Below are 27,303 nucleotides of genomic sequence, written 5' to 3'. Positions count from 1 at the left end.
TATTATTTTAATAGAATCCCCACTTTATGCCTGGGGACATTGAGATCATACCTCCAGTAAATGGCAGGATCAGGACTGAAGTGTGGACGTCAGAGTCCTAATGTCCTCACCGAGAAATAAATTGACTCAACTACTCACTAAGGAGACAGTAAATCACCTCAGCTCCCCTCTCTTGGAACCTCAGTTCCTGGTATTACTGGGACAATAGTGCCAGTTCTCCCAACCTTCACGACTGCCCAGAAAAAAACAGGGAAATGATTTAAAAACCACTGAAAGCCCTAACAACAGAGACTGTCTCCTCTCAGCTTGGAAAATTTGGCTGGGCCTGTTACCTCGCTCCCAGAAAAACTTAGCACAAAAGGTGTGTTATGCATCAGCAAACCAAAACATTTGCTGATGGTACACACCCTTCTGAAGGGGCGGCCAGACACAAAAGGCCAGCTAACGCAGAGTGTGAATTATGCCAGATTCTCACAGCCTCCTGATTTGCCTGAAATTGTAAAAAGAGCAGCCAGCCTTTCCCTCTGTTGGGTAGCCCGACTGCGTCCTGCTTCCTTGCTCCAACCCTTGCATTACTTAATTGGAGCACTGGACTATAAATCTTACATACGTACGGGCCAGGAGACTCTCTGGAGCCCTCACACTGAAATTTGTGTGGGAGTTCAGCAATATTGAATTTTCAAATAAAATGATTAACAGGGACCTTTAGGGCAGCCTCAGAGAATACAATTCTTCCTGAATCTTGCCACCTTCATCTGAGCAAGCTTTTTGTTCTTAGGTTTAATAAAATGGTTGGAAAGGAACAGAGCGACAAGTGACTCAAAGCAGAAAGAGAGGGTGCTCCATTTCCACCCTGGAAACTCCATTTGACAATCAAAACCTTGTCACTTCTCTCTGTCCAGGCCTAATAAGGCCATTGGAACATGTTACTGGGAAGGTTTCAGTCACTTAGTTCAATTTTAACTGCAATCAGCTCTAATTACTGGGGGTTTTTTAGAAACATTTTCTCCAAGATTTTAATAGTCAGAAATGGGTATAGCTGATCAGAAAGCCTATTTGCTTTTCCATGGTGTAATAATGTCTATCGGACTTCATGAAGCAGAGAATCAGTTAAAATGAAAACTATAACCCAGTCTGATTCAACCCCAGACAGAGGCCTACATACCTACTATTTGCTGAGACAATGATTTAGGTGCTCTGCCAAATCAATATGGGATGTTTATGGTCTTACACAATAGGAATCTGCCTCATCTGTGCAACGGGAAGATCATTTACAACCAGTTTCTTTTAAAAAGACACCACACGTCAATAATAAATATTCAAATCAAGGCCAGAAACTGCAATGCCCAAATATGGACCATTTAGCCATATGAAGTTGTTATCAGAAGAGGATTTTCAGGGATGCCACACCAATTTATAATTTGGAAGCATCTGTAAAGCGATCGTGACCGGCCCAGCTGTCCTAGTCTCTGGGAAGGAAGAGGCTCAGCAGGAGAGAGGATCTGGGTCAACAAGCAACAAGGACAGGGCATCCCCTACTGAGAGATCTCAGTGCCAGTCTGCCTGCCTTCCGAGGTGATCACTGGAATCACACTGTTTTCTCAGCCATATCTGCTTCTTGGGAGCGATTCTGCTGTGCAGTTACAGAGAAGAGCTTGGGTCAAGCTGTTGCAGGGACCCACTTCTCCCCCCCAACATGGGAGTTTGGGAGTCAGACCTGCCCCTTTCCATTCACTGCTATTTGCCTATTCACCCTTTTACTCTCTCTCTGACTCTTTCTCTCTCACCCCCTTCCTCTCCCACTTGAGGAATTTAAATACTCTACCCTGTTTCCTCCAACCCATCCCAGGTGCTATTAAAATATGGAGCAAATGAAAAGTAGTCTTTCCTACTCACAGGAAGACTGACTTCTGGAATGAAACAGAAAAGCAGCTGTGTGCCCTGGAGCTCAGTCACTTACTAGTGTGTGACTTTGAGAAAGTTACTTGACATTTTTATGTCTCATTGCTTCACCTATAAAACAAAAAAAAAATAGTAGCTCATGCGAGGAGGAAAAAAGGTCATGCGTGAAAATTCTTTAAAAATACTCAAAAAAGTATTCACTGAATTCAGTGTTGTCAACTGGATCTAAGTTTCAAGTAAGCTTCCTGCAGGGGAAAGCTGAGTCGTCAGGAGCAGGGGGATGCATGATGATGATGGACATTCAGAGTAAATAACAGCACACATAAACAAAGAGTCTTCTCAAGGAAAGCAATCAGCCAGGGGTCCAAATAAAAAATCCCTGATGTTTAAGCTCTCCTATAAGAGAACTTGTTTACTTCTCTGCCTTTTATCATCCCTTTCATCTCTCTCAGCATTACTTTCCTCATTTGTGCAATAGGATTCATGATAAACACCTTATAGGATGATGGAGAATAAGAAAACATATATGAACGTGATCTGTAAACTTATATAAAGAATTTTTCACTCTGGCTCTAAGCATTCGACTACATTGTCTTATTTTCTTCATAGCACAGAATGATTTGAAATAGCCCTGGTTAATTGAGGTTTTTGGTTGTTTGTTTTTTTTTCCAGATTTACCCCTAGAATGTCAAATCCCTAAAGGCAGAATCTCTTTTTTATTGAATTTACTGGGGTGACATTAGTTAATTAAATTACCATATTTTGTCATATACAATACACACCCGACACTTTAGTGTGCATTACACATGAAATCATTATACTCTTTGTTTTCTTTGTATTTACATTTTTTATTGTTGTTCAAGTACAGTTGTCTTCATTTTCTCCCCTCTACACCTCCACCTCATCCATCCCCACCTCCCACCCTCGATCCTACACCATTTGGCTTTGTCCATGTGTCCTTCACACACGTTCCTGATGAACTTTCCCCTATTTTTCCCTCATTATCCCTCTTCCCCCTCCCCTTTGGTTACTGTCAGTTTGTTCTTTATTTCAATGTCTCTGGTTCTGTTTTGCTTGCTTGTTTGCTTTGTTGATTAGTTTCCACTTATAGATGAGATCATATGGTATTTGTCTCTCACTGCCTGGTTTATTTCACTTAGTATAATGCTCTCCAGTTCCATCCATGCTGTAGTGAAGGGTAGGAGCTCCTTCTTTCTTTCTGCTGGGTAGCATTCCATTGTGTAAATGTACCACAGTTTTTTGATCCACTCATTTACTGATGGTCACAGGGCACTTCCAGCACTTGGCTATACACATTGTTATACACATGACATGTAATCATTATACCCATGTATAATATACATCCTTATTTTTCCCTCAAAAATTTGGGAGGGAAAGTACATATTATACTCAGAAAACTATTGATAGGTTTCAGATATTCAGTTCTACAATACATCATCTGCATATTGTATTGTGTGTTCACCACACCAAGTCAAGTCTTCTTCCATCACCATTTATCCCCTCTTTACCCTCTACTACCTCACCCTATACCCTTTCCCTCTGGTAATCACCATGTTGTTGTCTGTGTCTCTGAGTTTTTCTCTGTCATTAATAGCTGTATCACTCATGTACTTAGAGAAGTATTGTTCTGAATGCATAAATATTCAAGACAAGCATACTGGCAGCCTGCCCCAGGGGAAAAATAATCAAAGCAGATAAAGTTTCCTACATTGATCCCTCTCCTTATCCCTCTTAGAATCAGAAGTGAATTATTCTCTTCCTATGATTTGGGAATTCTCCACATATAAAGAAAGCCCATCTCTCCCTAGAGAAGCTACAAATGCCAGACATTCATGTCCCGGGCTCCCTTGCAGCTAGGGTACAGATATTTAACTAGACTTTGTCCTCGGGCTGCTACACACTTTAAATTGAAAGCTAGTAATTTCAGAAAGCACAAGCCAACACAGTCTCTATTCTAGCAAGACTGTTAGGAAAGGGAGCTGTGCCCATGGTTCTGGAAGCAGCATCCAGAGTCCTGGGTTGATGATGTTGATGGGGCAAGCTGCTATATCTGCATCCAAGGGGTGCTTTCACTGGGTCAAATCCATGGCATTAATTTGGTTCTTGCTCTTGATTGTATTATGCTCCAAGCGTGGTTCTCTTGGCTATTCTGGATATTCTCTAGATAGAAGTTCCTCTAATTTGTGCTTTTTATCCAGGATTGTTCTGTTGCTTGACTGGTAAAATTCTCCTCTTCCCCAACATGCCTGGTAGAATCTCCAACAGATTGCACATGATCCTGATTCCCTAGTGGACTCCAAATAAGTCTTTCTTTTTTTACAAATGACCTTCCCCCTCCAGTACTTTTCCTTCCCCTTCACTCAGATCAAATTATATATTTCATGGGCCTTGTTTCCCCTAGGAACTTACTTTCTATAGGGATAATATGATCAATTAATTCAAGCCAATGTATTAATAATTGACACTAATCTAGAATTACCCCAGCACCTTAAGCAGGTATTTTTAATATCTCAAAGCAAAGGAGAAAGAAATGTATTTTTTACTACCAAACAGCACCAGGGCCTGTGAAGGCTCTTGTCTATGTCTGTAATCTCCAAAGACCTGCATCCATCAAGATGTCCTATCTAGTCTGACCTGGGTGCTCTGTGAACTACTCACATAGTGACACAATGCACTTCATAGAATCAATGCCTTTACTTTGCAATTGCACACACATGCACATACACACACTGACCTACCTAAAATACTTTAATAGCTTCCCATACCTTTAAGAATAACTATAGAAATCTTTAATGTACCCCAAATCTTTCCATTTACCCACAGCCCAGTTCTCTGTTACAACCTTCCACAGCTCTCTGATTCTGCCCTTCAAAGCACTGATTCCATGTTACACATTTGCTTCTTCATGCAACTGATATGATGTTTAACATCATAAGCAAGCATACATCTATAGGATGTGAGATCAGATTAGCTGTAGACTTCCTTTTCCATATAGTTGCTATGCATCCATTTATACAGGAAATGTTAGGGTTTATCAAAAAAGACAATTTCAGTGGGTGAGTTGAATCTACTCTGTTCTCACAATCACAAATATGACAGACTCCTTCCCATTTTCTCCTGTTTTCTTCAGTTCTTGAAGCTGGAGGAGATCATTCCAAATGCCTTTTCTCTGATCACTAGATATTCTGTGTAGTTGCTTTACAGGCTGCTTTTGTGAGGTTGAGGTGAAAAGACAAGAAAAAATATTGCTGATAAGGCAGTGTTCCAGGCTCCCAGAGCTTCCTGGCCAGATTGGTCTTCCTTATAAGATTTTGAATGATTTCTATTGTGGAAAAAAATGTCTGTAAACTAGTTTTTATTTTATAGGTATGCAAAATAAGTGCTCCAGTAACAGGGAAAATTATTCATGTTTCATGGGGAAAAAATTTTTATGTATGAGAATTTCTACAGTGTTCTTCCCTCTCTCCTCTCTTGCTCCAACTCCCAGTAAAGATTTAAGCTGCAGTTCCCATTGTAATGCATTTTCAAAAATATGAATTTTTTCTGAGACTAGACAACATGGTCCCCCATTTGTATTCAGGTTACAAAGTGCTTGCCTAAAGTCACATTTATAATTAATTGTAGAACCACAACTTATACCAGGTCTCCTGAGTAGCAGTTTCCTTTCATTCACAACCAGTGGGAACTGCTGCCCGAAGAAGACCAAAGTCCTTTACTACAAGCACCTTCTCCACTGTAACTCCCTTTTCATTGTTAGATAAGTTATGTTTTCTGGACATGCAGTCTAAAACAAGTAGGTCTTATACAGATCCACAGAAAAAAAGTCTCAAGTCTACCTGGCCATTCCATTTCCTACCTCAGTATTCATCCTCAAACAAAAACCAAGTGTGCTTCCAAATTCTAAATAGAAACTCAGAATGTGGGCAAAGAAGGGACTGTATGGATTCCAATAGGTCAGGGAGATTTGACTTTGTACTGCACTGATGTCACTTCCTAGACACCTGATTTCACACAAGTCCTTTTCCATCTCTGAGGCTCAGGGGGCTGAGAATGCAAATGTGGACCTTATATGGCTTCTTGGAAAGATTAAATGAGATGAGCTCCTGGCAGGAAGTGCTCAAGAAATTATCACTCTGTGTTTTCTTTCATTAATAAACATCTATGCCTATATTACTTGGTCTGCTGTTTGCGTGTGCAAGGCCTGATCTAGAAGATCAGAAAATTTTGCTTCTGACATAGAGATCCTTTGTTCATCCTATGTCATTCAGTGCAACAAACATATACCGTGTTTTTAATATTTGCTGGACACAGTGTTAGGCCTGTGAAATGAGAAATGATTTCTACCATAAGAAATGATAGCTATCCAGTTTCTGTTTTCAAGGAGCTAATGATTTAAATCATACCTGACAGAGGAGACATCCCGTGTTCCCAAAGATCTCTAAGAGAGAAGAGCTCCCTACACTGTTGGGGGATCTGCCACACTCGATTCTCGGCTCTCTGAGCAATTTGGGCATGTTTACAATTCCTTGGCAATCAATGTGTCTCCATTTTCTCTTATGCTAGCCGTCAGAAGAAAGAACAGTTGGTCACCATTTTTCACCTAATAAGCCTTCATTCCCCGAGAGTTATTGAGTTATTCCTCTGTCTTCTCTTTCTAGATTAAATAATTCCAATCCCTTTAACCTTTTCTCAGAGGTCCTATTTGCCAGCCTTCAGTTTAATCATTTTCACTGCTCCCCTCTGGAGTCTGTCCAAGTCTTCTGCATTAAAATATGTTGCTTTTGCTATTGAGTTCACTCTTCAAAGTGTCTTATTCTTTCACATAAGCCAAGACAAAGACAAGCAGCTCCCAAATAAAAGGGAGAGAACAGACAGAAGGGTAGATTTCTTGTGTAAGGAATTCACATAGAATTCTCACATGCTCAGAGAAAATTAGCATTTACTGCCACCCCTATTAAGAAGGACAGGCCAAAACCAAAACAGTGTCTACATTGTGCCAAGCATTATGTCTGGGAATTATCTAAATTACTTGTATGCAGATCAGACTATTAACAATAAACTCTAGGCTTGCTTGAGCTATGCCTGAAATTTTCAGAAGGGTGCTAAGTAAAAAATCACTGTTAATGAGATCAAGCAAGATTTTGTGATTCTGTAAAATACCTCTCTGACTGCCAAGGAGACCGTAGAGAAGTCACCGTGTTATTCATAGGCAGTGCCTTTGATGGTCAGTCCTAGCAAAGTGCAAAGAATCTTTCTTTGCATTCTGTCAATCAGTATAAATTAATATTTCCTGAGCTGAGTGCAGCAAATTCTAAATGACTCTTAAGAAATGATGTATTGAGGCTGATCAAATGCATACTGATCAGAATATGGCACTGACATAGGCTGAAAGGGCCTATGAAAGCCAGCACCCTAGCAAAAATAACTCAAGACACGTGTGCTGACTTGCTGGAGCTCTTTTTTTTTTGCCAGTGAGATACACCTGACCCCTGTGAGCCAGCCATGCTCCTCTACCCATTCACATGCAGTTAAGATTCTTCTGACAAATTTCTAAATCTTCTCAAGGAGCTGGGAGTACATTTACTGAATAATATTCTGCCTTTTTAAGGGAACTCTTTGATTTGAAACCACTGTTTAGAAATGGTTTTTTCATCCCCCACCTGGAAAAGTTAAAAAGTATACAATTGGGGTAAAGAGGATTGGTTGGAAGTAGAAAGGTGGAGAGAAACGGCTACCCTGTCTGGATGATTCCTGAATAACAGGTGGTAGTCATCACCCGGTGTGATTTCCAAGTGTGGCTCTGGCCAGGTTGGACCTAGAACTGGCTGTGCGGAGAGAGGTGTGTCGAGAACAGCCACGGGAGAAGCAGCTACCTTCTGGAAATGCCTCCTTGCCAAGTTCTCCGAAGACTCCCTCAGTTCTGGTAACAGAACAACTTCATGATTTGGTGTGGCCTTTTCCCAGGGAAATATAGTCCCAAAGACAGTTGAATCTCTCAAACAATGTCTACATCCTAAGACTTATGAAATTGATATAGTGATCCTTGAATAATCAACAGTTTGGATGGCCAGGGACCTATAACCACAGCATCATAAGAAGTGGCCTTCTGGGTAAAAGTAGACGTTCACAACCTGTTTAATTGTCAGCCTTGAACTAATATCTTTCCTACTTTTATGAGTTCTCCATGACCAGGCAAATTTCTAAGATGTTTGTTCAGCAGAGTGAAGGAAAGTTGAAGGTACATGAATACCCCTGGGAACTGCATGCACAGCTGAGGTCTTGGAGTTCTAAAACAATGGGTGGTGAAAGCCATAACCTATTAAATAGTTTTACATTTGATGAGTAGACCTTGTTAGTTAGTAGTTATCATTTTTATAAAAGCAAGATTCCAATTAGGAAGTAGACTACAAATTGCCCGTTTTATTCATTTGAGAGTGAATGCAGTCTCGTAAACTCTTCCCAAGGGGTAAGAGAGGGAAAGTGGGGCGCCGATATCGGCGCGTGCTGCAGTGCTAGTTCCCAGTGGCTGTGGCAAGTAGCCAGGAATGCGGGTCAGTAAATCACCACCAGACACAACTCTGTGTCCCCTCTCTTTCTCCCACCACGTACTTCAGAGACACATCAAATTATTTCAAACAAACAGCGATATGCACTGCCCTGCTCTAATCCACTGCACCCTCGGAAGCAATTTTTATTCCATTTGAATCTGAGAAATAGTATCGCCCAGGTGGAACACTGGCACTTGTACACAGGGAGGGTTAGAAAAACCAAGTAAAGGAGAGTCAGAGAAAGGAGAGAAAAACAAGAAGTGAAAAACTGAGATGGGCAAATTTTACAAATGTCCATCTACAGTTAGCAAGTGACATTTTCAATAAAGAGTTTCTGAATCTGAAAAAGTAAAATAAAATTCTGGTTGCCTTTGAAAAGCCAATCATTTGGGTCATTCTTTAAAAAAAAAAAAAAAAAACAGCCACCAGATTAAAGGAACTCCATTTATAAAAATCAAATGAACCTCTAACAAAGCTTGTTTGGGACATGAATAAATCATCTGGCCATGAATTATTCATTATTATCAAGAAACAAGCTGGGGATTCCAGGAACCAGGCTTACAGAGGTGCTGAGACTGGGGAGTAAGTGAGTTCATCATCTCATACCCACCACGGGAAGCCAGAGAACAGCCCACGAGGTACCATCATCTGAGGCAGACCTCGCTAGACCCCCACTCAAGTTTCAGAGGACACTTTGGCAGCCTTTACACCCCAAAACCAAAAGCAAATGACATTTAACCCATAAAAGCTTACTTTAGAAAACTGCATGTACTCAGTAACAGACAATATTTTCTGAGCATGGACTCTTTTTTTTTAAAGCATACTATACACAGGGAATACTGTCTGTAGGCAACAGACGGTAGGAGTTGGAAGTTTTTATTTAAAGGAGATGGCTAGAAAATCCTTCCATGATAAACTGTTAAGCGTAGTCTGACCTCCTGATTCATGGTATTGGGGTTGGATTTTTTAACTGGGGTTGGGTAGGGGCGAGAGAGGGCGCCTCTCAGATTCAATCAAATAATCAACGTATGTGTGTGTTCCAGGTCCAAACTGCTTTGCAGGAACGACCATAATTCCGGCTGGCATTGAAGTGAAAGTGGATGAATGTAACATCTGCCACTGTCACAACGGGGACTGGTGGAAGCCGGCTCAGTGTTCGAAACGCGAATGCCAAGGAAAGCAGATTGTGTAGAGCAAATTCCCCACCGAGGACGAGTTCTTAGGAGAGGACGCTATGGCTTCAACTCTGCACACATTTCAAACAAAACGGGACAAACTAACAAACTCCTGCCAGCTACAATGCGGTCACCAGCAAAACCTTTTAGGGTTGACAAAAGTGAATATTTTACTGAGAGGAAATTTTTCTCTTTCTCTCTTGCTATGTAAAATATACATAGTATATAGCTACCGAAACCGCTTTTGTATTTTCCATGCTTGATGGTGACTTGACGACTGGACTTCTGGAACAAAAACAAAGCTACAGCCTTGTCCAGGCTCCTTCTCCAGTGACACCTTTAGCCTGCCAGCTCGCCATCCACCGAGTTCATTCATTTTTACTCTCCCGTGCACCACACATGGCATTTTTCTCTTGTAGCATTTTTTTTCCCATTTAGAGTCTAAGGGGCCAGATTTTACCACACAGTAAAGTTTTGAGTTGCGTCAAATGAGCTTTGGTAAAAGAAATGTCAGGGTGAGGACCCTGCCTGACCAGGAAAACCAAAAGCATCCAACCAACCAATCGCTCCCCTTGAGTGACTCATGCCCCGTAGGCAGAGAAAAGAGAAGCGCACACAAGTGGAACCACTGCTGGGCAAGGCAGGGACCTGGTGCTCGGTGCATGGTTTGGGGGCTCCCAATTTCATTCTTACAAACCATAGATTTCATCTGCAAAACCTTGAAACTGCCAATCAAAAACTAGTATGTGAAGTACACCATGAACGGGACTAAAGAATCCAAAGGAGACAGGTATTCAAAGTTGTAGCATTAATCACTGAACTTTCTCATGATGCTGAATTTGAGTTCACTTGTAACTAAACACACTCTAAACCCACTGTCAGCTGGCACTATACATACCAGAACCAGGGTGAGCAGCCCCACTGTGAATCTGAATCCTTCTGAACACTACTGGCTTTGGAGTTCAAAGCCAGTAGGACACACAGGCAGTGTTTATGGTTCAGGACCACGATTGCCATGTTAGAGTAACGACCACTCAGCCCTATGTCTAAAACACAATTCAGGACACTCTTTCCACCTCAAGTGCTGACTTAAATCAAAGATTAGGGTAGAGTGAGTCTTGCACAATACAATTCAACTTGTTGAACATTTTTTAAAATGTATATATTAGATACTGAGCAATTAAAGTGAACCTTTGAAGAGTCTCAAGGTTGCCCTGGTAATGCTGCTAGTATAGTAACAGAAAAAAATAAAGTACACAGGGTATCTGATGCCACCTCGAGTCAAGTGCAAATTTAGCAATTCTGAAACCACATGGCATAGTTAGTTGCTTATCCTGCTTTCCTGTCAAGATCTGGTGAGGTCCTTGAGGAAACTTTAAGGTCATCTTCATTATCGTTGTTCTTTCCTCTTCTGCTCCCACCCGACCTGAGCTTTGCCATGACTCCTGTGGAGTGCCGCATCCTAGAACAAGGTTTCTCAACCTCAGTGCTATTGACATTTTGGGCCAGACAATTCATTGTTGGAGGGCCGTTCTGTGTATTTGTAGGATATTTAGCAGGATTCTTGACCTTCATTCACTAAATGCCAATAGCAACACCCTAGTAGTAACCACAGAATGTCTCCAGACATTCCAAATGTCCCTGAGAGATGGGGGAGTGGACAAAATATCACCTGGTTGAGAAGCACTGGTCTAGAATAATCAGTCAAGAGTGGTGTCTGCCAGGGGACATACCAGGAAGCTCTGGCTGAGCCTGTGGTTGGGGGAACCTCTGAGCCCTTTGGGACATGCACAACCAGCAGCTCCGAGGGGGAGGGCTCGGTCTCCTCCAAAAAGAGCGATGCTTCTCTGCCATAGGTCCACCCTCAGGACACACAGTTCTTAGGTCTCATCAACTGGATTTTCATTTAAAATTGTCAATCTCTCATCCCTGGAAGCACCTCCTTTCTTCAAGAAAAAGTTGTCATCCCAAATTAACGTGTTGACGAGTTGGACCTGACACTTCTCATGCACACCGTGCTTGTTATGATACAAATAGCCACGCCGGCACCATGCAAGGAAGAACACCAAGCCGCCTTCCCTTAGAACACCAATTTGCAGTAAGGTTGGTGCCTTTCAGTTGCCACCATGGATACGTCACACAGACAGCCATGAATCATTCATGAACAACTCTGCATGATTTATTCCTGCACTCCACAGTCGAGGCATTCCATACTTCAGCTGGTGTCTAGACGGAGATGTATTACAGAGCTTGCTTTGCCCTGAGGTTGTCTGCTTCCAGCTTCAAAAAGCCACACTCTTGGAAAGAAATACTAAAAATTAGGAAATGACAGGAATAAGGTTGGAAACCCAGAAAGCTTCATTAGTGGAGCCATGTAGCATAGCACCCTATGTATTATTAAGGAGCTACCATGGCCTTTTTTAGAAAACAGAAAGAGGGCGTTACAGGGAAGCAGAGAGCAGGAATGCTGCACCAAAGTCTTGGCACCATGAGAGTCGTGGTGAAAACTGACTACGAGAATGAAGTACGATATCCATCCAGAGACTCTCTTCAGAGGGTCTGCAGAGTGAAGGCTGCCCGGCGGCCTCTGGGACCGGCCAGAGAAAGGGATTTGTTTTTATTGTTGTTGTTGGATTTGTTTTTTTTTCTCTGAGCTTCACTGTCAGCTGTTTCCTTTAAGACTCTGTGGCACTGACATCTTTCCCCTTTTAGGGAGAGATGAACCTATACTGTGACAATTTCTCAAGAACCATAAAGACTGGCAACTTCCTTCTACCTGGGTCATTGAAAAATCCTTTCCAAACTCTGAACAACAGAGTTGTGGTCTCATCTGTTGTCTTTTTTTTTTCCTTTGAAGGCTCTGTCTGCCACACACTGTCACCTCTCTCCTTATATTCCTCCTCACTCCACCTTTGGTTCTTGGCTTTAACTACAGCTACGCTTAAATAAGGGATCAACAGCCTGTTTGTCAGCTGATGCCTGTCTAGAAAAAAAAAAAAAAGATTCAGTTTCTAAAATCTTTGAAAAATGGTGTGCCTGAAAACTAGTGAGAAAAAATTAAAACCTAAACACTAAACTGTAAAAAGGGGATTCTAGCAACAATATTTGATGTGTAAAGAATATATTATTAAAAAATTATTTTGTTAAATATAAAGTGTGTTAACCAGCAAGCATTGTGTGTGGTCTATTTTCCTTCCTGAATCTCTCCCTTCTCCCTACCCTCATCTTTGAACGACTAATTCTCAGTGACTTCTGTCAGAAGTCACTGAGAATTAGTACATGTATCATTAACATTATATTCCATTAGAATGAAGTGTTAGCTTTAGCATTTGCCTGCATGCATTTTCATTTTTCATAATACAAGGCAAGGCTGCCTTGGGGGTCAGAGAGGATGCTCGAATTAAGCAGCAGTGAGAGCGTGCCAGGAAAATATTTTTCCTGACCCAAGTCCATACACAATGCTGATGATAATCTGTAATTACTGAGTGCTTGCTCTGTGGCAGGCCCCGTGCTATGCCCTGAACCCACAGGGTCTTGCTCACACCACATGGCACACCTACAAGGGGGGGGCTCTTTTTCAGGGTCTCCGCTTTGCTGTTGAGGAAAGCAAAACACAGGTTAATGTGTCCAAAGTCCTAGGGTAGGCAATGGCAAAGCACGAATTTTGTATTATAACAGTTTCCAACACACACACAAGAATCAAAGAAAAGAGGATAAGGAACTTCCATTTACCCATTGCTCAGATTTAACAGTTATTGAGATTTTGCATAATGCTTCATCTATCCTTCTTTTCCTTTGAAGATTTTAAAACAAATACCAAGCAAGCATTATGTACTTTCATCCCTATATCTTACAGTAATCATCTCTGTAAAAAGAAGGGATAGTTTCTTACAAAGCCACATGCTGTATTACCAAAACCTAAAAAAAAAATTAAGAATTCCTTCATAGCATCTCTTCTCCAATGCATATTCAAAGTTCTTCAACTTTCTAAAAGATGAGAAGCAGGGGTATGTGCATGATCCAAAACCACCCATGACGCTGCATTTGGCTGTCGGGCCTCCTAAGCCCAAAGTAGGGTTTGAACCCTGCTGACTGGCAGCTGTGAATTCTGCCAGACCCCTGGCTTTGTTGTTATTGGAGAATTTGTGATGGGATAATGGCTCTTTTAGAGCTCCACCTTAAACTCCCTTCCAGATGCTGAACAAGGCAAGCAGCGGGCAAGAAGTGTGCTAGCAATTGACCTTCAAGGGGCAAAAAAAAGAGCCCAGAACAGGAACCCTTGCAGAGAACCAGCCTCCAGAGGGTGCTGCTTTTTATTTCTACCTCGGCTTTCCTCTGGGAGTAACAGCAAACTGTTATTTTTTCTTCTCCCTGAGGCACATATATACCACCTCATACAGAGTAAAACAGAACAATAGCTTATAAATTGTCATCATCTTCTGCACTATTGGAGGAAGAAAGAAAAAAGCCAGCCACTGAGGGAACATCAGTGTGCAGTCCCCATACACGTATCCACAGCTCCACTCCATCACCATTTTCCTAAAACGAGACTACACGTTTTTCCTTCCCAATTTCCCATGTGTCCAATTCTCTGCTCTCTGTGTGCGCTACAGAGGATTGTTTACAGTTCACTTCTAATTCAAGTTTCATGGGAGAGCACTTCAAAGCATAGGAGAGAACGCTATGAACTATGATAGCCCTGGACTTGTGGTTATTGGAGGGTTTATGTTGGCACTATTACTCTTTTGGAAAGACAAATGTTGTCTCTGAGCAGCCTCACTTATACTTTCTTCCCACATTTGTAAGGGATTTATACCCTGAATCGAGGTGATAGTCTTATCACTGAGCCCACTGATAAGACTTGGTCCTCCCTGATCAACTGTCCACATCTGGAAGGAAAGTTGTTCTTTTGATGAATGAGACATAACCAGTGCCTTCCTGCCTTTTGCAGAGTAAGAGTTAAATGAATTGAGGTAAAGGGATTTCTTAAAATTTAATTTTAAGGATTTAACATTTTAGATTCCAAATATGTTTCATTGTGGTAATGATTTGATGGCTGTTTTTTTTTAAGGCGGAAAAATGAATAAATATTTTATGTATTAAAGAACCAGAGAGTGATGGGGGAAGAAGACAAGTTAAACATGTTTTTGATTTTTTGATTACTAAAGCATGTTAGTAGAAGGGAAACTATAGCTAATAAAAACTAATTTACAATTTTGATTTTAAAAATTCCAGAGAATGACAGCCTACTTTGTAGGGGAAATAACTTCCCAGGAAAATCACCTAAGGGTATCTCTGGGTCTAGCTTCTTACTTAAGTCATTTATCTACTTTGTAAAATATAAATACCATATTTTATCATGTATAGTGTGAGCTTCTTTTGCCCAAATTTTTTAGGGAAAAATAAGGATGAGCATTATGCATGGGTCGTACTAATTCTGTATCTACATAAAATGCTTCTCATTTATTTATGCTTTTGTGTTAAAAGTGCGACTCTAGAAAGCAATGACAATATTCATATACAAAATAATACCCCAGAATACAATTGGGTCTGTTTCTAAATAGAAATAAGTAAATAATTGAATTAGAAAATTAAAACAGAAGACTTTTTTTCTGAAAGTTTAGGCCAAAACCTTAGGTGTGTGATATACTGGAAGTGCATTATACCATGGCATAATGGTAAATAAATGTGATTCCACAACTTTCTTTAATTGCTAGCTTAGTGCTGAACATCTTTTTTCTGTCAAAATTGTTTATTAGGTCTTATAAGGGAGCTCCAACATTATATATATATGTGTGTGTGTGTGTGTGTGTGTGTGTGTGTGTGTGTGTATGATGTATATTATGTATATATATATGTATATATATAAATAATTATTTAAATTTGGGGGTACAGGTAACCCCTAGTATCCTAGTATAAACCACATTTTATAGGGTACAATGTAAACCCTGTTCTTCTTTTAAAGAATAGTATAATGAACCTAATATAACTCAGCCTCAGTAACTAACTCATGGCTAGTCTTGTTTTATGTATTACCTCTTGTCTCCCCAGAATTCTTTTTAAAGGATGATGGGTAGGAGAAACAAATAAATGGGAGTCAAACGATAGCTTTCTTTTTAACAAAAATGTTAAGCTTGTAGTTCTTTGAAGCCCAAATTCCAATTTAATTAATCCCAGTACTTACACTGTTATCTTGCTTTGAGTAGGGGCACATGTTAAAAGCTATGCTTTTATAATTAAGTTTGAGTGTTAGAACTCTGCATATACACAGCTGTGTGAGGTGGGTGGAGTTGGGGAAGAATTTGGACATGAACCCTGGCCACCATTTCTTAAGCCCCTTCTGTGTGCCAGACACTGTATTGGCTACTTCGAATGAGACAATGATACATATTTATTAGTTCAACCATATTCATAACCACTATGAAATTTTAAATTGGGATTCCCATTTATAGACTGGAGCACTGAGATGCAAAGATATTTTATAATTCTTCCCAGTAGAAAGGGGCAAAAACCAGCTTTTTATCCTTGAGAAATGTTAAGTCTGAAACAGAATACTGCCCCCAAATAGCTTAGAATAGAACATGGAATATACAAAGAGCTTGTTTTATGTTAGCTGTTCTTAAGAAGAGTGGTATAATGAGAGACCTCATGGATCAGATAACCCTATATGTAGACTTAGTGGATTGGGAACAAGCTGGGCAGGTAGTTAGGGAATAAGACTGTATTACCGAAGAAAATGAACAGTGTTCCGTGGTGTGACCAGCAGTCTGGTGTCGTGTGAGTGTGAAGTTGGAAATGGGGGTTAAACACAGTAAGAGATGAGTCCAGGAAGAAACCCAATTGTTAGTTATGCCCTGGAAGATCATGCTGAGGAAATTGGATGTGATTTTTATTGAGACTGTGAATTAGTTAACATTAAAAAGAGGCTGAGATGGCCATGTTTGTGTCTTGGAATAGCAATTCTCATACTAGAGTGGCAGATTGGGGTCTGGGGTACAGAGATGAGAGGCAGTTACAGGAGCTCTGGAAAAAATGGTACAGATGTGATCCTGTACTGGTGAGACCCAAAACAACCAGTTGGGGCAACAGGACTTCACGGGAAAGCAAAGAATTCAAAAATTAAAGGAGCCAACATTTCTAGTTCAGATGATTAGGAGGATGTTGATGCTAAGAGCAACCTATTACGTTCATTGGGGTTGGCATGTAATCTCATTTGAACTACGCTGGAGATGCTAGCATAGATCAGGTATGTAGGATCAACCTCAAATGTGTGTGCATCCAGGGTAGCTCAGTCTGTTTGTATTTGCCAATTCTATTTGCATCTTGGTTTGAATTATTGCTGTTTGAATAACTAGTTCCCTCGTGGTTATACATTTGTCCATCATGTTCTTGAAATGAAAGTCAAAGGTTGGACTGACAAGAATACACAACTTTTCACTGATTTGTGGCAAATGTTAATGTCACACCAGAGTAAAATAAAAGTTATTGGCATATTGTGATACACACTGCTTATGCATTTCCAACACCTCTTTCTGCCCAGGCCCTATCAGAATATAACATGTTGATTATATTTTTATATTGCTGTTGATCAGGTTCCTGGAAATTCTAAAAAGGTTATTTAGCCACCCACTGTGACCCTCTCTCATTTTCCCCAGGATATATGGATAATTAAGTCCTGGAAGAGCCTTTTGATTTGAGATTGCCAAAGATGCCCACCCTGCTCCCATTACATTTTTCTTCACCTTTGTTTGTTTTTTGGTTTCATTCTCTTCTTAATTAATCACAACATTGGGTCAGCTAGACCCATTAACTGCATTTCTCATTTAGACCTTTCAGAGATGCAGCTGCAGATGCAATTTAATTTGTTGACCCATGATCGATAGCAATTAATAGCATCTCTTTAATCTTGTTGAAAGGTCTGGCTTTGGGTTCTAGTCCCCACCATCTCAAAGAAAGATACCCACGTGTGTGTGTACACGCGCACACACACACACACACACACACAAACAGGATGCTTAGCTTCTAGGCAACAGCTGCGCTCAACCATCTACTTTTCTCCTGACTCAGCAGCCACTTCTGAAGTCATCGTTTCCTAGGGCATTTTCAATGATTACATTGAAAATCAATGATTTCAGTGATGACAATGATTTTCATCTGCACTCTGTTATAAGGGTCCTCCCTGAAAGCCCATTATGCCCATGTTATGGGTCAGGAACTCTGAAAAAAATACTATAAAGTACTTTTTTAATTCAGAAAAAACGATTTGATGTTTTAAAATGCATTATGTTCATAAAGTAAGTGCTCAGTGTTTTGGGGGCTTCTCCTTGTTGTCTTGTGGCTTACCCAGTCACTACCATCAGTCTTTTTCTCTTGCTGCCAAAGTAATTAAAGAGTTTACTCATTTCCATGAATAAATGGTGACAGGAGATTGGACTTCAGGTGGTAAGTACACAATGCAGTATACAGATGATGTACTATAGACTTGTACACTTGAAACCCATATAATTTTATTGATAAATGTCACCCCAATAAATTTAATAGTTTTTTAAAAGATGGCATACAAGAGAGTTAACTATAGTATACCAAAAACTAAAGAGTTTATTCAACTAATAAATAACTTTCCAGCTGGGAAATTAAGCACTGTGGTTAAATCTCAGTCAGGCACCTTTTTCCTTGCTCTCAGGAGCTTGTGGCTTAAGGGGGCCAACAGCAAGGCAAGTCCACACTAATGGAAGGAGGTACTGGGCTCTAGGAATAAACAGGTGCCTCAGGAATATTTGCAAAAGACAATGCATCAACCTGGGCCTGTCATAAGGCTTCCTGGGAGATGGAACTTGTAATACAAGTTTCAATAGAGGAATAGATAGAGAATGAGGAAAGTAGTCAATGCCCTCCTATAGTTCATAAGGTGACCATGTAACTGTCCCATTTTGCTAATATGGAAATTTACCCAAATCAGGAAACATGAACCTGGAACCAAGACAAGAGCTTTGAGAAAATTAAGAAAAAAGAAAGGGAGGGAGGGAGGGAGGGAGGGAGGGAAGGAAGGAGGGAGGGAGGGAGGGAGGGAGGGAGAAAAGATGAGGCACCTCCATATTGTGAAGGAATCACTTGTTTGCCTGGGTGCCATGGACCCTTCTTCTCTAAACAGGCAAACCTTGGAGATACTGCGGGTCCAGTTCCCCACAATAAAGTGAAATATCACAATAAAGTGAAATACCACAATAAAGTGGGTCACACAAGTTTTTGGTTTCCCAGTGTACATAGTGTGTACTATACTGTAGTCTACAAAGTGAGCAGTAGCATTATGTCTAAAAATAAAGTGTACGTACATAATTAAAAATACTTTATTGCTAAAAAATGCTAGCCATCATCTGAGCCTTTAATGAGTCTAAACCTTTTTGCTGGTGGAGGTGCATTGTCGATGAGCAGTAATATTCTGAAAGGAATCTCTTTTTCTGAGTAGTGGGCCTCAACAGTGGGCTTCAAATACATAATAAACCGTGTTATAAAGAAATGTGCTGTCATTAGGGCTCTGTTGTTTCATTTATGGAGCACAGGCAGAGTATAATTAGCATCACTCTAAGGACCCTAGGGTTTTCAGAATGGTAAATGAGCACTGACTGCAACCTAAAGTCACCAGCTGCATTTGCCCCTATCAAGAGAGTCAGCCTGTCTCTTGAAGTTTTGACGCCGCAGGGCATTGACGTCCCCTCCCTAGCTATGGGATTTCTTGATGGCGCCTTTTGCCAATACAAGACCACTTTGTCTACACTGAACATCTGTTGTTTAATGTAGCCACCTTTCTTAATTTTCTTAGCTGGCTCTTCTGGACAATTGCTGTAGCTTTTACATCAGCACTGGCAGCTTCAGCTTGCACTTTTATGCTATTGTTTCTTTCCTTGAACTTCCTGAATCAACCTCTGTTAGCTTCAAACTTTTCTTCTGCAGCTTCCTCATCAGTGTCAGCCTTGATAGACTAGGGGAGAGTCAGAGGCTTGCTCTGGATTAGGCTTTGGCTTAAGGGAATGTTGTGGCTGGTTTGATATTCTATCCATACCAGTAGAACTTTCTCCGTATCAGTAATAAGACTGCTTTGCCTTCTTATCATTCATGTGTTCACTGGAGTAGCACTTTTAATTTCCTTCAAGAACTTTTTCTTTGCATTCACAACTTGGCTGACAGTCTGGCGTAAGAGGCCTAGTTTATTGCCTGTCTCAACTTTTGACATGCCTTCCTTATTATGTTTAATCATTTCTAGCTTTTGATTTAAAGTGAGAGGCGACCATTCCTTTCATCTGAACACTCGGAGACAATTGTGGGGTTATTAATTGGCCTAAATGAATACTGTCCAAGGAATGTAAAGGCCTGAGAAGAGGGAGGTGGATGAGAGAACAGCCGGTCACTGGGGCAGCCAGTACACACACAACGTTTATAAATGAAATTCACCATCTTATGTGGACAGAGGTCATGGCACCCCAAAACAACTATAATGGTAACATCAAAGCTTGCTTGTCACAGATCACCATAACAAATGAAATAATTTTTAAGAGCTTTTGAAATGCTGGGAGAATTACCAGAATATGACGGGGACACAAAGTGAGCAGATGCTGTTGGAAACATGTCGCTGACAGACTTGCTGGATGTGTGGTTCTCGCAAACCTTCAATTTGTTTTTAAAAAATGCAATATCCGGCCCTGGCTGGTGTAGCTCAGTGGATTGAGCATGGGCCTGTGAAACATAGGGTCACCGGTTCAATTCCCAGTCAGGGCACATGCCTGGGTTGTGGGCCAAGTCCCCAGTGGGGGACACATGAGAGGCAACCACACATTGATGTTTCTCTCCCACTCTTTCTCCTTCCCTTCCCCTCTCTCTAGGAATAAATATTTTTTTAAAAATGCGATATCTGTAAAGTACAATAAAGCAAAAGCAATAAAACAAGGTATCTCTGTAGTCAATTCATTGAGTAGCAGAATTCCCTCTACTCTACCCAGCTGTGGATGCCCGCCCGGCACACCACATTTTACCAAAACATGCCCCTGCATCTCAGTAGGAATTCGTATTTCCACTACAGTGACTCTTCTATGTGGTACCAGGCTCAAGGGTGGAATGGAAGGCTGCTGCCCCTGACAAAGCACCAGGAAACAAGCAAGAGACATATTTCTGAGCAGAACTCCCTTTTTAAATTTTAAGAAATGACAATATGAGGATGGCCACGTGCTCTGCAAATTCACAAGGCTAATCTTACAACCAATGGTCAAGAAAATCCCTCTATCACAATTTACACACAGACAATAAATAGCTGCCAGGCAAAGTCTTATAGGTAAGCTTTGATTTGAGAATATTGGGTAAGTACTTACAACTTGTAAATTATAAGTACAAAATGTCTAAGGTACACAGGTGCGTATATTTGTATCTACATGCCAATAGTACAGTCTATATGCTTATAAAAATGTAACATGCAGAGACCTCAGGGTGGCCTGATAACCATGCCATCAAGTTCACCTGCAGGCTGCATCTCCTTAGGGCTGGTTCACTATTCTCCCACTTTTGCACCTGACAGTGGCAGACTTATTGAGCCTCCAGTAATTCTCATCCCACCTTAGCGTTGTTGTAGGGCACTTCATTAGTTCTGTTCCCTCATAGATTTCATTTCCCATCTAATCATTTGTGGCTCATGTGGTCCATCAATTGCAGAGGGAGGCGGAACATGATATGCAAAGCAAAGTTCCAGAGGCGAATAACAATCAACAACTATGGAACCTAAAGTTATTGCAGTGACGATAAGATCTATGTATTTTAAAAAAGAAAACAATATTGCTATTGAATGTGCAAAATATTAACATGAATATACAGTTGGGGTTTTGGTTTGTTTTTGTTTTTGTGTTTGCAACTGAAGAGTCATATCTGCTTGACAGGGCTTATCTTCCATTTTCCTGCTTTGTTTCCTGTCTGTGGTGGTGCTTCAGGGCACCACTCCTATAAGATGAGCAGAGAATGACTTCCCTGGTGTCTGGATATGCATGAGGATACTTGCACGCAGTTAGAGCAGAATATTCTCCAAGCCACTTCACTTGTTTGCATGAGGCATGGTCCTTTCTGGTTGGGTGGGTAGGGTGCTGCTTTCAGTTCTCCAGAGAACGCAGCAATGTCTCAGGAAGTTCTAATTACTCAGTTGCTTGTGTCTCGGCCTGGCAAGTATTCTTCTCTCAGAAATGTTGGCTTTAATTGCCTGCTGTGCTTTAGAGATCCACTCGGACCTTCCAGCTCATGAGTTATTGAGCAGCTCTACCTGGCAAGGCACACTTTGGACATAAACAGTAGGAGGGGAGGCTCAGCACCACTCATGAATGAGAGCAGAGGTGGCCAGGTTCCACTTCCCACTCCCTTTCTGCCAGAACAGTGCCTGTCATCAAGCCAGGTCACTGGCTACCGAGACTCCAGAGAGAGCTGCCTGTAACAGCATCATTAGTACACTATGATGGAGTCTGTTTTTTTTACAAAATATGCAGCTATTCTCCAAAGAGTAGGGAGGCTAGGGTCCAGCAGAGAAGCTATGAAATACTATCCCCCAAAATCACAAAGTAACTTTAAAAATAGGGGAGGTGCACAGAATTTAGATATTTCACAACACCAACGTAACATGCAATGACACACTTCCCTTCCTTGCACTTGCAAAAGTAAAATCAGAATATACATCTGCAATCACATATTCCATCCCATTGATTTGCTCTCTCAGAAAATGGAAGGCTAGTCATCAAACTCATACGCCTATTGAAATGGTGTCGACTCAGAAAAATATTCTTTGTTTACCATAAAATCTATTATTCAGTACATATAAATTCACAGTATGTAGACTTGAGTATCCAGCAGCATACAGTTCTCTTTAACTGTCTTCTAGAGAAATAGAAGAGCATATTGGAATGGATCATGCATGCAATGAAACACAACCTAGAAACCTGCTCTCTGACCCTCAGCTGTGATACACAATGAAGGGCAGATTTTTAAAAACCGCCTGGTTAGTTTGAGCACTTGTAGACTTAGCATCATCAGACCTGGGGTTGAACGAACTAATCTGGCTCCAGGTAATTTTTTGAGACACAATTTATGTCTACTGAGCAGAATGAAAGAAACTGGATCACTGCATAGGCCACTTCTTAATGGCTCCATAGATATCACCAGAATCACAAGGCCAACTGCTTTCTTCCTTCATATAAGGAAGGAAGGTTGAGCATCTTCAACCTTCATATAAGGGCATTTTAGGTTGAACGTCTTTTTAAGAAATGGTTTATCGACATATACTATACATACATAAAAGTGCACATATTACAAGAATACTGGTAACATGGGATATACAGGACGCATCACTAGTAACCCAGAAGTCTCCAGATGCCCCCTTCTGGTCACTACCCTCACCACCACCAAGGATCACCTCTACCAGCAATGGCTGAATGTCCAAATAGCAAAGCTCACTTCTCTGTGTCTTGCAACTCCAGTCAATAGAATCGTAGAGCATGTGTCTCTTGAACCTGCCATCTTTCATTCAACATTTTCTGTGTGAGGAATTCACCCATATTATGCGCCTCTTTATTTTATCAAAAAGGGGATTTGATTTTATTGGCAAAGCTACATCCCTTTATTTCCTAGGAAAAATATAATTATTAATATTAAATATCTAAAATCCCACCCCCAAATTAGGGATGATAAAGAAATTGGAGGATCTCTATAAACTTACTATTTCTTTTCTCTTCTAGGAAGTTAGATATTAATTTAGGGATTACTGGACTCCTAACATTGGAACTGCCTCCAAAAAGAAGTAAAGTGTACCAGTAGTAAAGCAAAGTTTCTATTTTTGAAGGAGATCATTTGTCTTTTGCCACAGTATTTCATCATTTTCAGATGAATGTGTCATTCATTTATCACTTCTCTCTCCACTCTGTAGTCAAGTCTTACACCAGCCTAGAAAGAGAAGCAGGACTCCCTGACCAGTGAGGTCAGAAAGGTCAGATCTAGAATAGAAAAGGTAAAAGAATCATGACTTCCAGGGTGGGACCACTGGAGACCGGAAGGACTGTCAAAGTATTTCCCAGGGGAGAGAGCTCATCAGGAACTGTGTGCTCTGTAATCTTTGCTTGGAACACCTGGACCAACCCCACCTCCACTCCTTCCCCTGCTGTCTCTCTTCCATCCTTCAGTTCTCAGCCTAACGGCCACTTCTCAGGTAGCTTTAGCCTCACACCGTGACAGGGCTGGGTCACTCAGGACGTTCTCCTGTAGCCTCTGGAGTTCTTGTTTGGGACAATTTATGACTCCATAAGTAAAATTTTCTTTGGTTCTTTCCTCCACCGGGCTATAAGTTGATGAGGCACTCAAAAGTGTGCCTGACACACAGCAGATGTTTAGCTAATATTTTTGAAATGGGTGAATTATAAAAAGGAATAAAATTAAATAAATATTGCAGTCATCCTGAAAAAACAAAGTGAATTGTACACCCTTGAACCTCCTGATTTGTTTTTCTTCTTAGTATTCTTATATTGAGGGGGATATAACAAACAAAAAATATTGTGTCGCATAAACCCACTTCTTTCTGAAAATAAAATGTTTCTTTATTTCCAGGAATATGTGCAGCATGGGTTCCTTAAGTTAAAGGTCAAGCAGCTCAGCATTTGGGTGCTAAAATCCATCAAGAGAATGGCAGGTCAGTAAAGCAAAGACATTTGCTTTGAAAGGAGCATATGTTGCCCTGGCTGATGTAGTTCAGTGGATTGAGCATAGGCCTGTAAACCAAAAGAAGTTTATGATACCATCTCAGACAAACGGATCAAAGTACACTATCGAAATGACATCTTTAAAGAGCCTGGTACCTGGTGTACTTCTCACATCTTGTACATCCACATAGGATGACTTATTTGGCAGATAGAAGAAATGGTAAACATGTGTTTTTATGTTAACCCCCTGTTAACTGCAAAGACCAGTCCAGTCTTTGCAGTTATAGGGAACCCACATGACCAAGTGAGGGGCTGATCTGGCATTATGATGAGGTTGAAATGGTGATTATTTTCAAGTTTCTGTGGGGGGGAGGAGTTCCTAAAATTCCAAAACAAGAAAGCACTCAGAGATCGTGAATTACTTAATCTGATGGGAACTAATTATTAACAATTTACATATAAGGGTATTTACATTTCTCACAATGAAAATGAATTTATAGCACATGTCATTCCATGTGATAGCATCAATCCTACAATCCTAGCCATGCAACCAGTTCCCAGAAACTTCTAGCCAATATCTTAACAAGCTGAGCTGAAACCTTGGTGTGCTCTATCCTTTAGGACATTTTCAAACACAATGCTTACTACTAAAATCTGTTTTCAACCTGTGGCACAGGGAGCATCTAAATTAAGAATTCTTCCAAGCCTTCTTTCAATAATTTACCCAGTTATTCAAAACTCTCAGCAAAGGTAAAGGAAATCTCATGTAAAACTATTAACTGTATTAACCTAATGCAAAGATGATTTTAATGAGCATTTTTAATCACTTACCAAATGGGAGGCACTGGGCTTCATGTTGAGGATACTAGAATAAATACGAAATAGTCTTTTTCTCAAAAACTTATAGCTTAGTGAAGTAGCAACACAAAAAAACTCTTAATAAAATTTCGATATATAGAGATTTGCATAGGATGTGACAAAGCATAAAAGAGGATTAATCATTTCAAATTGGATTTCAGAAAAGGCTTTCTGGAGAAAAAAACAACACTGCAGCCAATTCTTGAAAGATGACTACGAGCTAACTGGAAGGGGAGAGAAGAGCCAGCTGTTACAGCCACGAGTTCACCGTGAATAAAGACATGCAATGCAAAGCTACATTGCAAATGTGGAAAGCTAGGAACAAATGCATGGTGCACTTGGATGGAGAGATTAAGCTAATAAGGCAGGTGTAGGCCAAGTCAGGAAGGATTTCATGAGTCTTATTTAGAAGTTAAACTTTAGTCTGTAGATGCTAGGAAATCATCAGGGGAGCTACACAGTCAAATGTGCATGTTGGGGAGACGGTTCTTGGCTACACCGTGAAAATGCATCTAGTGACCCTCTGCTGGAGGCAGGATTAGATGACAACAGGACTCGAGAGATAGCAGAGTCTATACCAGAACCTCGTTTATAGAGATGAAAAGAAGTGGGTCATTATGAGCTAAATTTTGGTGATAAAGTAATGAGGACTTCAGAACTAGTTTAGTACTTCAGCCTGACTGAGAGCTGAAAGATAGGGGAAAACTAGGTTGGGTTAATAAACCCAATACAATTCAGAATACAACTTTAAACTTTGGGCATTTTGAGTTAGAAGCGGCAGTGAAATTTCTAAGTAGCTCTCCCCAGCAGCCTATTGGATATATGAGTTAGTAGTTTAAGGCCAACCTCAAGATAGGGATAAGGGTCCCATAGTTCAAAGAATATAGAAGACAGTTAAAATCATAAAGAAGTTAAGCTTGCACAAGTAATGATATTGGACTGGAAAATACCCATTCTAATGTAGAAACAAGCCAAATAAAATACATGTGACTGTGATTGGATCATAAATCTGTGTGGCCACATATTTTTCCGTATTCTATTCATGCTGAGGTTCTTTCTCAGTGTTTCCAATGGACAAAGTAGTCACTCAATCTTGTTCGCTTTTATTTTAGAGAAGCAAAGCCAAGAGCTAATGCTGGCTTAATCTTAAACAAAATTAAAGTGACCTGATGAAAACTGATTCTCAGTGATCTCAGAGAAATTCAACAGAACATGTTGGTGTTACCTGCCTGTGTGGATAAATACATATGTCACTGGATAAAGGGAATGAAAGTCATTTATTCTCAAATAATTCTTACATATATGTGCTGAATTGCTCAGTTTTTCAGTCCATTACTTTCAATGTAATGTATATAGAACATGTCTAGAATCAATAGGACTTTGAAGGTTTCATTTTTAATTTTATTCAGATGAAAATTCTGAGTGCTGTTTGATAATTCTAGCACTTACACAGCATCAGTAACAGGCCCCGCAGGAAGCCTGAGGCCAAGGTTAAAGCCCTTCCAAGTCAAGACGCTGCAATGCCCAAAGAACCAATTTTCACAGGACTGCATGTCTTCTGGTGTTTTATTGGCATTCCCAGAATCTGAGAGTAGGAGGCGCGCACTGGGACTCATTTCAGCTGCAGATGTATAATTCTCAGCATTAAATTTTCCTTAACTTTCAATAAATTCAAGGTTACTGCTTTAGCTTATTAGTCTTTAGCTAATTTTATAGCATGCACAAAAAAACAAAAGTAGGGATGCTGTTTTCCTCAAAATACAAGACAACTGTGTAATGGGGGATGTGGGTCCCAGTTTCTGCTGAATTAGCTAGTACATGCCGCAGAACGAACTGAACCACTCATATGACTTTCCTCATGACTACCATGGTGGTTATCTGTATACAAGGAAGATGCCCCTCTGGCCAAGACATTGCATCTTTATCATTAGAGAGGAGTTTGTATATCCCTAGTTATATTCATGCTTGAAAAATGCTAGATTAGATGTGGGACTGGGGTTGGGATAATATATGTGTAATGTATGTGCACACTTCCTGGCAGCAGCCCAAACGCAATACAAAACATATCTTCGAGGCAAAAAAATCTCTGCT

At 40.5% G+C, this 27,303-nt stretch overlaps 1 protein-coding gene across 1 annotated transcript in view; it reads left to right on the top strand.

The window, feature by feature from the left end:
• The window catches only part of VWC2L (von Willebrand factor C domain containing 2 like), a 146,412-nt gene extending 136,749 nt beyond the window's left edge, over positions 1-9,663 (top strand). The window contains exon 3 of the mRNA XM_037163558.1: positions 9,515-9,663. Within this exon, the coding sequence (XP_037019453.1) occupies positions 9,515-9,663 (149 nt within the window). The remainder of the gene's footprint in view (positions 1-9,514) is intronic.
• The last annotated feature ends 17,640 nt before the right edge of the window (positions 9,664-27,303 follow it).

This window comes from Artibeus jamaicensis, unplaced genomic scaffold, assembly GCF_021234435.1.
Source record: "Artibeus jamaicensis isolate MK-2021 breed Jamaican fruit bat unplaced genomic scaffold, CSHL_Jam_final contig_1015, whole genome shotgun sequence".
Taxonomy (NCBI): domain Eukaryota; kingdom Metazoa; phylum Chordata; class Mammalia; order Chiroptera; family Phyllostomidae; genus Artibeus; species Artibeus jamaicensis.
Note: the sequence above shows the minus strand (reverse complement) of the source record. Positions and strands in the feature narration are given on the sequence as shown.